The 14,771-nt window shown below is 41.6% G+C and overlaps 4 protein-coding genes across 4 annotated transcripts; 3 read left to right on the plus strand and 1 right to left on the minus strand.

Moving 5' to 3' along the window:
• Positions 1 to 355: 355 nt before the first annotated feature.
• On the plus strand, positions 356 to 3,825 carry LOC108046415 (lateral signaling target protein 2 homolog). The gene is made up of 2 exons (XM_017126074.2): positions 356 to 997; positions 1,718 to 3,825. Exons 1-2 carry the CDS (start codon positions 814 to 816, stop codon positions 3,199 to 3,201), a joined length of 1,668 nt encoding a protein of 555 aa, XP_016981563.1. The 5' UTR covers positions 356 to 813; the 3' UTR covers positions 3,202 to 3,825.
• Positions 3,826 to 3,943: 118 nt separating this feature from the next.
• On the minus strand, positions 3,944 to 7,516 carry LOC108046416 (pyruvate dehydrogenase [acetyl-transferring]-phosphatase 1, mitochondrial). The gene is made up of 4 exons (XM_017126075.1): positions 7,073 to 7,516; positions 5,435 to 5,936; positions 4,401 to 4,968; positions 3,944 to 4,343 (listed from the first exon to the last, which is right to left on the minus strand). Exons 1-4 carry the CDS (start codon positions 7,184 to 7,186, stop codon positions 4,100 to 4,102), a joined length of 1,428 nt encoding a protein of 475 aa, XP_016981564.1. The 5' UTR covers positions 7,187 to 7,516; the 3' UTR covers positions 3,944 to 4,099.
• Positions 7,517 to 7,807: 291 nt separating this feature from the next.
• Positions 7,808 to 9,982, plus strand: LOC108046435 (ras-related protein Rab-39B). The gene is made up of 2 exons (XM_017126096.2): positions 7,808 to 8,212; positions 9,006 to 9,982. The coding sequence occupies exons 1-2, from the start codon at positions 8,105 to 8,107 to the stop codon at positions 9,552 to 9,554; spliced, it is 657 nt and encodes a 218-aa protein (XP_016981585.1). The 5' UTR covers positions 7,808 to 8,104; the 3' UTR covers positions 9,555 to 9,982.
• Positions 9,983 to 10,459: 477 nt separating this feature from the next.
• Positions 10,460 to 14,147, plus strand: LOC108046428 (mitochondrial import receptor subunit TOM40 homolog 1). The gene is made up of 4 exons (XM_017126087.2): positions 10,460 to 10,832; positions 11,020 to 11,282; positions 12,247 to 12,664; positions 13,114 to 14,147. Exons 1-4 carry the CDS (start codon positions 10,628 to 10,630, stop codon positions 13,251 to 13,253), a joined length of 1,026 nt encoding a protein of 341 aa, XP_016981576.1. The 5' UTR covers positions 10,460 to 10,627; the 3' UTR covers positions 13,254 to 14,147.
• The last annotated feature ends 624 nt before the right edge of the window (positions 14,148 to 14,771 follow it).

Consider the following 14,771-nt stretch of genomic DNA (forward strand, 5'->3'; position numbering starts at 1 on the left):
TGCCTGCACTGATTATTAATTAAAAGCAGTAAATTAAATGATTTGATATTATTTAAAAGCCTTTGATTTAATTAAATCAAACGAGCTTAAAACTATACCAACAATAGGTTGCCATTTAATGTTAATACACATTTTTGATTTCAAAGATGTGATTTGTTTATTTTAAAATATAATGCTAGGGTGTATCACTTGGTCATGAACAAAAAAAAAGGCTTAAGCATCAGCCAAATCTAGTTGAGTGAGCATCTTAAGGCTTAATGAATTTCCATGGGATTATTCACACTTATTAAATCTAAGGACTTTCTCTATTCAGTGACAGGTGACTTCTTGAAACCGTGACTGTGAAAGGGAACGCCAATTGCGCGATGTGTCATCTCTAGCGCGAAATAAGCAACGCCAAAAAAAAGCAATAGCAAAAAAAGCAAAGCAAGAGCATCAAGAGCTGGGAAAAATCGGACAATTTTAGATAATCCCCCAGGAGGAGGACTTGTGTCTGAAGAAAATTGGTTGGTGGAGATCCCAAAAGACAAGATCCTGGCGCACACACTCGCTGTCCGTTTATATCGAGTGTGCGAGAGTGTGTGCGTGCGGGTTTTTACACCTACACGGATTCCCAACTGTGGGTCGGTGTGTGTGTGTGTGTGCATCTCGACGAGAACTATCGAAAATCGTTCTTTTCTGGGTAAACAAAAACAAAACAATTAAATGTGAGCAGCGGATCTTCAGGATACGGATCAGATCAAGATAAAGATCTGGATCAGGAGCACAGGCCCAGTGAATCCCCACTAAAAGTAGCAGCACCATCGAAGCAACATGTCCTCATCGACGTCAGAGCGCAAGCGCTACCACAAGGACAACGCGCCCACGGACGACATCCTAACGCTGATCAACCTGGTGCGCCAGAATCCGGCCCTCTACAACTACAAGCTGCAACCGAACCAGCGACGCCGCTCCGATGTCCTTAATGGATGGCAGGAGGTCGCCCAGCAGATAGGAAGTGAGTTACAGGTTCTGGCGGGGATTACCCTTCACATCCATCAAATCTACTTCAATCAATTTAATAGAGAATGGAGAATTCTGGCTGAGATTATCCTGCTTCCAGGCATAGTAATTTCCTAGCGGGGATTAGCTCAATTATTAACGCTCTTTTAAGAGCTCTTCAAAGAGTGAGTAGGGACCAGCTCTTATTTAATTTAAAAAAAGGTCAGATACAAATTCAATCTTATGAAGGTAGTTTATTCACTTAGGTATTTGTTAGGTTACATTTTAAAATTCTATTAATAATCTATTTAAAAGAGTTTGAAATAGTAAGTGGTTCGGATTTAGTAAGAAATGTGTATGTTACACACAATTGTGTCAATTTTTTTAAACCATTAAGAATTCCACGAAGACCTGTTCTTATAGAGTTGCAATAGGTTTTAGTAAATAAATCGTCATACTGTAAGCTCTCCTATTTCAACTTTGAAACTTATTTATAAATATGAGCTCAAATAAACCCCGCTTTTAATTCTTATATTAAGAATCAGTTATTTATAATAATATTTATAAACATGATCTCATATTAACCACCCTTTTAGTTCTCCCATATCGAGTCAATTGTGTATTACCAGATTTATTTCACGGACCTAGAAGTCCGTGGTATTTCTAATTTAAACTAATTGTCGACGTGATCCTTAATAAAAAACTCCTGTTAATTATCCTATTTTCGACATTTCAGACAAGTACACGGTGCAGGAGGTGCGTCGCAAGTGGAAGAACCTGCGGGACACGTTCCACCAGTACCGCCTGCGCACGCCCAAGTACATCGAGGGCCGGCTGTCCAAGTGGCGCTACGCCAAGGAGCTGGACTTCCTGTCGACGGTGTACCAGCCCAAGTTGAAATCGCACCGGAACACCCAGAGTGGCTATGAGGCGAGTGGCGGAGGAGGCGGGGGCGTGGGTGGCGCAAATAGCACCAGTTTGCCCATTGGGGCGATGCTGCATCTGAAACAGCATGTGGACGACGACGATGACGAGGTGGTGGACGATGATGGGCAGTCGGATCACGATACGGGCACGCTATCCTCGCATCACGGAACCTCGCAGATCACACTGGTCAGCGAAGAGGCAGAGACCTTCATCCTGACCGCCTACGAGGAGGGCGTGTCGGACGACACTGTTTCGCAACACCACCATCACCATCATCACGGCCACCACCACCAGCAGCAGCACCATCACCACCAGCCGCACCATCATCACCACCATCATCATCAGTCGCAGCACGATGGCAGCATCTCCAGCATTGAGCTCTCCCAGATTGCCCACGATGACGATGTGGTCGATGATGTGGACGACGACGATGATGTGGTGGATCACGATGGTCAGGTTGATATTGTGAAGCATGAACTGGACGAGGACGGAGCCACCGGCGCCGAGGTAGACTACGAGGAGGTGTGCCTGTACGAGGAGGCCAGCGGTGCCCATGTGGACTGCGAGATGGGCGTGGGCGATGCCGTTGACGGCGGCAGCGATGTTACCAACGGCAAGGGCTTCCACTACATCGATGCCCATGACTTTTGCATATCCGACATTGAACCGCAGTCGGTTCGCTCCAGCCAGCATCAGTTTTCGAGCAGTGGAGGATCGGGCAATGCCTCGAACAGTGTCCTCGCCGGTGGCACTTTGGTGGCCGATGGCAAGCTCAAGAATCTCACGCTGGTCACCACCACGGCGGCGTCGGCGGCAGGAGGCGGTGGGCCATCCAATCGTCATGATTCCTCGGTGTCCACGCAGCAGATTTCCCTGGTGGATGTGACCGAGGCGACGAGCACCAGTGTGACGATTTCCAGCACGCCAGCGATTTCTCTGAATGCCGCCACGGTGACCACCACTCCAGCAGCCGCGCTGTGCAACACCACATCCTACACATCCACGCCGACGGCCACGATCCTTCAGCTGCCCCCCCTGAGTTGCGGATCCGGCCAGCCATTGGCCGTTAGTGCGGCGGCCAGCAGCTCCAACAACCTCGTCAAAGAGGAGGAGCTGCATCAGCAGCATCAAGTGGCCCAGGCGCTGGCCAAACGTGATGAGCTCGATCTGTTCTTCGACTTCCTCAAGAAGAAGATGCAGTGTTTCAGCAAGACACAGATCACGCACATTCAGATGGAGTTCCTCAATTGCGTCAGTCGGCAGGAGGCGGCCGAACAGGATGGCAAGGATTAGAGACACCCCTTGCCATTCCTGATACCCCACACAAACCCCCCGATCCCTGAGTAGTTGCTTAGTTTTTTCCATGTATAGGATTAGGACTCGTACCGTTTACCAGTTTGCAAGTTCGCGGCTTCCGTGTTCTTCAGTTAGCTTTACCCTCCACCCACGAAAACCCGGAACCCTAAATCCCTCACCTTTTTGCACCAGCCAATCGCGTATACATATATATATATATTTATATATATAACCCAGCGTTATAAACAATTGTAATTGAATATAAGTGTAAAATAAATCGATTCTCGAAAATGATACAAGATCTGGGGGATTACGGCAAGATAGTGTAAAATTTTGAATTCTTAAAGATGGATAATTCGATTGCAGTCATACAATAAGGATTAGGATTTTTCTGGCTTATCCTTTTGAATCCCAAAATTAAAGTCTTACACGTTGAAAAACAAAAAAATTGGCATAATATAGAATAGCATAAGAAATTTTAAAATGGAATAGAGTATACAAAATACAAATTGTTTGCATAATTTTAAACCACAAAAAAATTAGGATAAGATTGCTTTAAAACAAATATTAGCTACTTTACAATATCACGAATTCTTTGAAAATAAATAAATGAAGAACCTATTTGTTGCTGAATAACATTACTTAATATACATATTATGGAATTGCAGTAGGTCAGAGCTTTTATTTAATCTACAACTAAGGCCAATCCCTGCTCTCTTCATTAACAAGTCAATTTACATATGTGATTTTTCGCTTTCCCCGTGGGATTTATTTGGCGCGGCAGTCGTCCGAGGTCCGATGGCGGATGAAACAAACTTAAACGCAACACTTAGGCTAGTTAGGCTGAAGGTTAGGCTCGTTAAATATACACATATTCTCACGAAGATTACGGAGATCACGCTACCGGCGCAGTGACCCCCGATTGCTCCGCCTCGCTGTGCAGCTGGGCAATGTGCTCCGAGTTGAAGTAGATGACGGTGATAGTGATGTCGTCGCGATACAGACGTACCACGTCCTTCGGCAGCGTCAAATAGTACGAGATCTTGGAGTGCTCAATCCCATAGTCGGTGGCGCCCAAAGCATGTCGGATGAGATGCGTGGCCGCGTTCTGGTCCACGGGCTTGCGGGTGAGACCAGCTCTGTAAGACAACATCATAATTAGTGGACATCAATTTCCAAATGAGTTTTATACTGACTTGCGCTCGACTAGCTGTTCAGAGATTTGCTGCAGCGTTGTGTCGCCCTCGGGCAGGCGCATCGGTTCGAGGATCTTTTTGGAGTTAATGTGCTCCCCCACCAGACTGACCACCTCGCTGGGCGAGAGGAAATCCCACAGGCCGTCACTGGCGATGACTAGAAACTTGTCGTTGGGCCCCAGTTCGTGTTGCTGAACATCGGGGCGGGCGGTTAGGTACGGTGGCGTATAGTAATTTGGCGCCATTGCCTGCTCGCCGAACATGGGCAGCACCTTCTGCTGCATTATGTCCAGGGACCACTTGTATCGGAAGTCCCCGAAGGCACGCAATGGCGCCAGCTGGCTCAGCAGTCTGCCATTCCGGATCACCGTCTCCTGCTCCTCCTTGGGATGTTCGGCCAGGATGCGACGCACCTCCGTCATGTTGTCCGCATTATGCTCGATATTGAGCTTCTTTGGCTGCCACTGCTGCGTCTGCGGATCGAGGACGCCCAACACGGCGCCGCAGTCACCCGTGCTGGCCACGTGCAGCTGCAGGCCCTCCATGTGCACTAAACAGGCAACGGCTCCTGAAAGGTAAATATATATTAAATAATGTTTGAAAAGTAATTATCAGCATTTGGTTTGTGCAAAACATTAAACGTGCCATACGGAGCCTGAGAATTCACCAGTTTTATTATTTGTTACAAATAAATTTAAGTTTTAAATAAATCATCATGGGCTATCCAGAATTATTAGATGAAGAAAATTAAAAATGCCATTTGAAGCTTATAAATTTAAAAGTATAATTTTGGTCTATAAATAATATAACATGAATTGATTAAGGCATTTCATAAGACATTGTAGAAACGATAAGATTTAGCATATAGAGCTGATTAATTCAGGGATTAAAATTGTTTTGGCCAAAATAGAGTTCTTAGGAGTATTTGATGCAATTCGGTGGAAAGCATACAATCCCATTTTAAACATAATGCTGCATTTTATAACCCCGCTTAGCTTCAAAGTTGTACATATATCGTTATAGTTAACACCCACCGGATAGTGCGACGCTCATGGTCCGCACATCGCTGCTGGACAACGCCTCCTGGGACAGACCCTCGTCGAGCTGGAGAAAGGCGTGCACCAGTTCGCTGGACACATCCCGCTGCGGCGTCTCCGTCAGCTGCTTGATATATTTAAGGAAACTGGCCTCGTAGATGGGCTTGATCTCGCTGACGAAGTCCACGTTGTCGTTGTGGCATTTGAGGAATGACTGGCTGCTGCAGCCCTGCTTCATCTGTTCCCGGAGCACCTGGCGAGGCAAAGTGGCTGCTGAAACATACCGAAGCAGCCGCTTGGACACCACCTGGCCACAGGCTGCTCCCGCATGGCCGTCGAAAATGCCACAGATGAAGCCGTTGCGGTGCAGCAAACTGGCCTCCGTGCGGGAATCCTCACAGGGAGAATTGGATCCCAGCTGATTCGTTTCATAGCTCCGGATGACTCCGTCCACGGGAAAGTTGTAGACGAACTCGTTCTCCCTCAAAACTAGGTTAACCTGTGGGGAATGATTGGGATTAACAAAGGATCTTTGTGTTTCTGCGAGAGCACCCACTGATGCCGATTTAATGGTTTTCAAGTTTAAGATCTTTACCACACGTTTCTATAAACTCTATTCATTTATAGATATATGTTTAAATATACATAAATAGATTTTATAAAAAAAAATACCATTCTAGACGTGTGCTATGCAAATGGCTTTTTAGTTATAAAAATATAAAACAAGACGATAAATAACAAGAGCACACTTAGATGTTATCTTTTCATTTAATAAGTCCATTTTCATATTAAAATATTTCAACTGAAATCAACTAAAATTAAGGTAAATTTGGGTACATTTTATGTTCTATTTATTATTATTTTTTTAAAATATATATACTGCACATGAGATGATAACATTAATAAATTGTTTTTAACAATATGATCTTAAAGCTGCATTTCATTTGAAAAAATGAAGATTTATATGCATATAAATACAAATATAGCTACAAATACTGTATGCAGTTATTCTACTTGCGGTGAACCAATTAAAACTAAGGGTCTTAATGGTATACACAGTTTGCTTTTTAAGAGGTGCACCCCTATAGATGAATAAAATAAATTTGTGGAAATATGGAAGCAGGTATTCAAAACAAACTGTGGATTTGGCATCCTATAAAAGCGTTATCTATGTTGTACTTTTAATCATTGATTTTACAACTTATGGACTCAAATTCGTAAGTTAAAGGAATTATAGGTTATTACTGATTCCATATCATTATTAACTAAGCAGGTATTTAAAAGAAACTGTGGGTTTCGTATTTTATAAAAGTGCTATCTATGTTGTCCTACTAATCATTGATTTTACAACTTATGGTCTCAAATTTGTAAATTAAAGGGGTTTTACAACATATTTGATCTTTATTGATATTATAGGGTATTACTGATTCCATATCATTATTAACTAACAATAATGTTATTTATAGAGTATTACTGATCCCATATTTTACATATTTGTGGCCAATTTTAGCATTTAATGGGGGTCTATAACAGAGGAACTATCTATAAGGTATTACCGATCTTCAAATGGTCTCAATTGTGGTAGTCAACGGCTGTTATTGACACCCATAGGGTATTACCAATTCCAGAACTTACATCGTATGGACTCAATTGTGGCAGTTGCGGGAGAAATCGCAGTGCATTCAGACTGAAATCCCGCACATTAGAGCGCACGTAGTTAGCGGCGTCGTTTAGCACGAATTTGAACATCTATATGGCGATTTCTATATGCTCTCGCCCCGCTGTGGCTATAATTAACGGTAATAATATTGGTTCCGTAACCGAATCGGGGGAGGAGGAGCAGGAGAACGCGGAGAACGAGGTGGATTCCGTATCCCGGAGCGGCTAAATTACGGGCTCCGGTTGCCAATTAATGACAAAAAGGTTTTAATTTTCGTAGATGCCTCCAAAAGTCCGGCGAATTGTTTGTACATTTGTGTGCTGTGAGAAATACGGACAATTTCCACGGAAAACAAACGTAAAAGGAAAACACAATGCGTACAAATATATATATACAACCGAACAGCTGTCAGAATGACAGTTGGGAGGCGTTGCCATATCGACTCAGGCGCAGCCATTAGCCGGTTACCGTTTTCACGCTAAATCTAGCTTATTTAACATGAAAACAATTAAAAAAATGTATCAACATTAAAATTACAAATTTGAATGAAAATTATTAGAAAATTAAGACAAAATATTAAGACACTGTAGAAGTGCCATTTTGGGTCCTATTTTTACAATGGCTAGCAAGTTTGAAACTTGGCTTTTGCGATAAGGCTACTTTTTGTGCTATCGATAGTTTTTGGGTGTCCGGCATCGCCGCCTTTATCACACACACACGAGCGCACGCACACAGGCGCAGGTTTGCGCATTAGAAAAAAAACACAAAACAAAACAAAATTCAGTGGCAGCTGAATTCTCGAATATTTATAATTTATAATTAATCGAAAAATACACGTCGAAAAGCCAGGATCCAAGTGCAATACACAAATCTTTTGTTTTGCTGGAGTAAAGAAAGAACAAATCATCCGTAAAAGGCGAACCACCGATTTGCGTCTCAAACTTTTGCAATAGAACCGCTGAAATATTGCTAATTTGGAGCCGTAAATTCACAAAAACGCCTTCGAAATGGTGGAGCCCATTTTCGAGTACCAATTCCGACTGATTTTAATCGGCGACAGCACCGTGGGCAAAAGTTCGCTTTTGAAGTTCTTCACAGACGGCAAATTCGCCGAGGTGCGTATTTCCTAAGATTTTGACCACTGTGCGTATGTGTATGCCCACTGTGCGATCTTCTTGTGATGCATTTAATGCGTTTATTACATAATTAAGTGATTGCAAATGACAAAGGGAGTGGATTATTTTTGAGATGCTGCCTTAGTCACCTAAGTATGTGTGTGTGAGCTCTGAGTGTGTGTATGTGCTCGCCTGATAATGCAAACAACAACAACACCAGACAAGGCTGTAAAAAGGACCAGGGCTGCACAAAACTGGGGCGGGAAATTCAAAATTCAAGGAGATATCAAAAGGAAGAAGTTTCGAAAATTAAAAAAAATAAATAAAGGGAGAGAGTCATTATATATACTTGTAACTATTTATAAATTTCGTAAGCTTCTTAAATTAAAAAAACATTTTTTGAGAGGTTGCAATTAAGGTTCTTAGTTATTATTGAGGTGAAGTACAGAAAAATGTATAAATGTATCCTTTACTTGTAAAGGACATTTACATTTAAATTTCTACACATTATTAAGGAATTGTTTTAAATTGCTACTAATTATTAGTCACTATTTGGTAGTTGTTTTTTTTATTTTAATAATCGTTGTGAGTAACAATTTGGATTAAGATAAAAACAAATTTTATTATATTTTATAAGTTATTTGCATAATTTTTGAGTGTTATTGCGTTTTCATGTATATTGTTTCTAAATGAATAAAAATGTTTAATAGTCTAGGCTTTAGGCAGCTCAATGGTTATCCTTATCCCAGTACCATAGCCCCCTAATGGTGTTCTATTTTCCTACATTTTGCAGCTGTCGGATCCCACAGTTGGAGTCGACTTCTTCGCCCGCCTCATCGAGATGAAGGACGGCACACAGATCAAGCTGCAGCTGTGGGACACCGCAGGCCAGGAGCGCTTCCGTTCGATCACCAAGTCCTACTACCGGAACTCGGTGGGCGTGCTGCTGGTCTACGACATATCGAATCACGCCAGCTTCGAGCACATACCGCTGTGGATGATGGAGGCGCAGCGTCACATTGAGCCCCACCGCCCTGTCTTCGCGCTGGTCGGCTGCAAGCTGGACCTTATCAATGCCGGTGGACAACGCGAAGTGACCACGGAGGAGGCGCAAAAGTTTGCCAAACAGCATGGCCTGCATTTCGTCGAGACATCGGCCCGATCCGGAGCGAATGTAGAGGAGGCCTTTCGCATGGTCACCCAGGAGGTGTACGCCCGCATTCGATCCGGCGAATACAAGGCCGAGGATGGCTGGGATGGCATCAAGTCCGGTTTCTCGCGGCCTAACAGTCTGGATTTTAACCTCGTGGTGGCCGAGCCGGAAAAGTCATCCTGTTGTTGATTCCCCCCGACCTTCCTCCCCATCCATAATTTTCAATACTGTTTGATGTACATTGATTTGTATCGTAGCCCCCAAAAAACCCATTTTGTTGACTCTATTAATCTTGTTTAATGGCCTAGTTTAGCTGAAACACCAAAACAATTACGTATATATGTATATTCGTTTTTTTTCTAATTACTTTTAGTTTCGCTCTTAAGTTAACTTTTAATTAGGTGACTCACGGAAATTAGTGAACATTGAGTTTGGCCCCCTCTTTCCAAAATACTTATATTTTGTCCCTATTATTGGTAATGAGTCACACGAGAAATACGTAGCCGAGTTTCTGTGCTCCCAACTCATAAAACACATAACTCCACATACACAAATCCGAACGGGAAAGCTATACATATACTTGAAACTTGAAATATAAACGTTTTTATTAATATGAATGGCATGGTATTTGTTAATCAAGGGATGGTTATGGTCTAATCTAATCGGCTTAGAGATAATATAATACTTTACATTATGGGAGCAAACTCGTTTAATAGGTGTTTTATTTAAAATATATAAATTAATTTGTGATACTCTTTTTGCAGCAAAAATGGTTAAAAATATATTTAGAATGAATGTCAAAAAAGAATAGGAGCTCTTATTTATTTTTAATAGACCTTTGTAGGCGTGCTCAAATATCTTTTCCGAATAAATAATTGTTATTTTAAAAATCGGCAATATGAAAAACAATAAAATTTACATTTGTGGCATATGTTTATGTACAAATTCGTTTATGTTTATTTTTCTAGATTTTTTTTGATTGACTTCAAATGAGGACTTTGAAATTAATGTCGAAAACGAAGCAGTGTACGTAAACAATATAACTTTTATACACCTTTGTAGTTGTGATTGAATAATTTTGTAAATTCCAAATAAATATTTGAAACCACGACAGTCTGGCAACATCGGCAGCCGCGACATTAATTAGGCCATTTTAAACGCTAACCATCTGGTCACGTTGTGATTTTCGCCGTAACTCACAAAAAAAAGCACGATTAGCGCGTGCAGCTTGAAATTACATAGATTACATCGGGATTTAGAAAATGGGCAACGTGCTAGCGGCTTCCTCCGGCGCCAGTGGCAGTGGCGCCTCAAATTTGGGTCTCGGCCTCCCGGAACCGGCTTCCCTGCCCGCCGATTCCGGCGCTCCGTCCGGATCCTCCTCCTCCGCCGTAGGAACCTTCGCCGCCAAGGATGCGCCCCTGGAGAATCCCGGGACCGTCGAGGAGCTCCACAAAAAGTGCAAAGGTAGGTGGACTTCAGTCAGGAAAAAGCGTACGGGAATCGCCAAAGAAATAATAGACCCCGCACCTCTGATGACATAACCTACAACATGCGAGAGCGAGACGGGGCATTTGGAGGGGGTACGGGGCTTGGGGGGCACCATATTATATATTATGTATTATCAGCGCACATTTCTTCGCTCCATTCCCAGATATCCAGGCCATCACCTTCGAGGGCGCCAAGATCATGCTGAACAAAGGGCTGAGCAACCACTTCCAGGTGTCGCACACCATCAACATGAGCAATGTGGTCCCCAGTGGCTACCGCTTCGGAGCCACCTACGTGGGCACCAAGCAGTACAGCCCCACGGAGGCGTTCCCAGTGCTCCTGGGCGACATTGATCCGTCGGGCAACCTGAACGCCAACGTCATCCACCAGTTTTCCGCGCGTCTGCGCTGCAAGTTCGCCTCGCAGGTGAGTTCTGGCGGTGATTAGGCCGCCGCAAAGAGGCTACGGGTTCGGGAGGACCTAAGCCAAGGATAACCCCGACACACACTCCGCAGGAACTCCTTAATGACTTCTTGGCATTTGTACAAAATTGTTAGTCAATCTTAGTCACATCACGGAGGCTCAGGCATCAGGTTGTTCTAGTAGAAGCCGAATATAGCCCAGCATAGCCTGATACCATAAGATAACAACATTTGGCAGAAACATACATACATACTTTTGTAATTGCATACAATGTATTGTAAAACAATATAGTTAGGCTTAGGCAATTATAAATACACAAGGATAGGATGGGATAGCTTCGTCAGAACCAGGAACTCGCAAAGAAGATTAAGAAGTCTTGTATCGTAGAATAATTTCATTAAATTATTGAACACCATATGGCTACTCTGACATTGTGAGTCCATTACTTTTAAAAGGAACATCCAAAGAAGTGTAAACATTAGGTTTATTTGATATTCTTTAATGTGACTATTAAGCCCGCTTGTTTCCCCCTTTGCATTTGTTAAAATATAGCTTATAATAGAGATGAGAGAATGATAGGCATAAACTTCAAAAGGATTTTCTTAATTTCCATTTAACACCATTGCTCCATTAAAATATTTACCCAAAATAATAAGGAAAAGAGCAGAAGGCAGCTATGAAAAAAAAGAAAGCCCTATTTGGTTAAAACTCTATTGAAGCATTTGCCGAAGTTTTATTTATTTTTAAATTATTCATTGTCAAAAAAACGTTCATGGGACATTGTTTATGATGAATCAGATACCTATTTAAAATGATGATTTGCATAAAATACATGTAAAGCTCATCATGGGTTACAGGTATTAAGTATCTGGTATAGCTAATTTTATTCAGGATTTATAAATTATATTATCTAAATACAATGTATATGCCATTAGATAATAATCATCAACGTTTTGGTGACCCACAGATCCAGGACTCGAAGATGGTGGCCACGCAGCTGACGACCGACTATCGCGGCAGTGATTACACCGCCTCGCTGACGGTGGCCAATCCCAGCATATTCACCAACTCCGGCGTGGTCGTTGGCCAGTATCTGCAGTCAGTCACTCCAGCCCTCGCCCTGGGCGCCGAATTGGCCTACCAGTTCGGTCCGAATGTCCCCGGCCGTCAGATAGCCATTGTGTCCGCCGTGGGCCGCTATACGGCCGGCAACTCGGTGTGGTCGGGGACCCTGGGCCAGAGCGGCCTGCACGTGTGCTACTACCAGAAGGCCAGCGACCAGCTGCAGGTCGGTGTCGAGGTGGAGACCAGCCTGCGCATGCAGGAGTCGGTGGCCACGCTGGCCTACCAGATCGATCTGCCCAAGGCGGATCTGGTCTTCAGAGGTGAGAGCATATGCGTTTGATCAACAGCTAAGGGCTTTGTGTTTCTTAAAGAAGGGTTTTTTTGAGTTTAAGTAAATGAAGATCGGCAATATTTCTGGTATATAACTTTCCAATTGTATATAAAATATAAAGCACTTTGATATTTTCGCTGATTATAATGCATAAAGTATTTTTGATTCTGCCACATTCTAATATATTTCGTCAAAATATATTAAAGCTAATAATATCAATGCATAGTGATATTACATATTACTAGTAACAAAACAATGTTTTAGTTATATTTGTTGTACTATTATTTATCAATTGTTTTTGTTTTAAATCTTTCGTTACGTGTGGCTAAGAAAAAAAGAAAAAATTAAGTTAACGCGGAGAAAAATTGAAGAAACCAAATGAGACCCTTGGCTTTGGATTGTCCCTGACCCGTTACTTAATTTTATCTCCAATTTCAGGAGGAATTGATTCCAACTGGCACATCTCCGGTGTTTTGGAGAAGCGTCTGACCCCATTGCCATTTACGCTCGCCCTGAGCGGACGCATGAACCACGTGAAGAATAACTTCAGACTCGGCTGCGGGCTGATGATCGGCTAGACCGGATCGAGGGCAGCTAATCCCTACTTCAGCCTCAGACCCCAAGCACACATCCATTGTAACTTTTTCACATCATCCGCTAACAACAACAACAACAACAAAGAGATATATAAATCTGCTAACAAACGTTTTTTATGATGATCTGTCGTTTGTGTGTAAAAAATGCGGCCAGCAGGGATCTGGGATCCTATGGAATGGCTTTTATTCTTTGATCCAATGTGTTACCAGTGTGCCACTGTTCGTCGTCCGTTGTCCGTCTCCCGATTTCCCCCACTGACAGAGTCATAAACGCGGAGTTCAAAATACAAGAGAGAAAAATATTCCACAATTATTATACATTATTTCTTCACTCAGCACACAAAACAACACACACACACATCCAAAACTACAACAAAAACTGTCACTGTACATTTTAAGTTGCTTCCTAAACGTACGCATTTATTTAGAACAACCAGCTATCTCCTCCAAACAAACTAAATAAAAAATTAAATAAATAAAACAACAAGCAGAGACAAACAAAAAATAAATGCGTATGAAATGTATGTTACAAGCTATCAAATTGGTAACAAACTGCTTTAAGTTTATAATTTATAAATTTACAATTAGTTCTAATAACAAAAACTTTGTTAAACCAACTTTTATTACCTTTATGGCGCGAAAGCGATAGGCAGAATTGAGAAAGAGATGGCGCCGAAATGTTGTGAGGGAAAAGAAAACCAAACAAATCAAACTCCTTAAAAAAGATAAAACCCAAACAATATGTTAAACATGTGAAATAATTAATTTACATTGTAATTTACCTGTTCCCAAACAAGAACCATAAAAACAACAAAGAAAACCAGATGATAAAAAAACAAAATAGGTTTTAGAAAAAATAAACAATTTAAACAAAGAGTGCTTGTTTTGTTTTATTAAAAGTTTTTTTGGGAATATTTTCTAGATATTTCTCGGTCATATTAGGCCACGTCAGTTTGTGGAGTTTTTTGATTAGATAACAAATCACACTTGAAAAATACAGCAAATTTTGTACTATCATTTAATGAGTTTATTAGTTCTCCATAGATTACTGCATTTGCTGATCTATCTTTTAGAGCTACTGTACATTTAAATATTTATTTATAAAAGTCTCTTTTATTGAGTGAGTGGCAATCAAGGCAAATTTTAAATACTTGTTATGGATTTTTTACCTTTTTGTTGGCTTTTATTCAATAAGGAATATATTTTAAATTGAGTTAATACAGAAACTCTAACTATGACAGAGTGGAATTAATGGGAAGGTTATGTGGATTTATTATGTTTTATATATACAATTTATTGGAATGAATTTAATGAAATTGATGGAAGAAAACAAATCATGGATTACCACTATTCCTTCCTTCTAGTTTAGCTCTGAAAGTCTATACGACATTTTACATACAATTTTCTTTTACCATTTTCCAATAATTCGGTGGCTGTTTAAGTTCTTCCTAAAACTTGACCAGCATTTGGGCAGAATTTCGCGTACTACCAGAGTCATTG

The sequence above is a fragment of the Drosophila rhopaloa genome, unplaced genomic scaffold (genome assembly GCF_018152115.1).
Source record: "Drosophila rhopaloa isolate 14029-0021.01 unplaced genomic scaffold, ASM1815211v1 contig_3, whole genome shotgun sequence".
NCBI classification, from domain to species: Eukaryota; Metazoa; Arthropoda; class Insecta; order Diptera; family Drosophilidae; genus Drosophila; species Drosophila rhopaloa.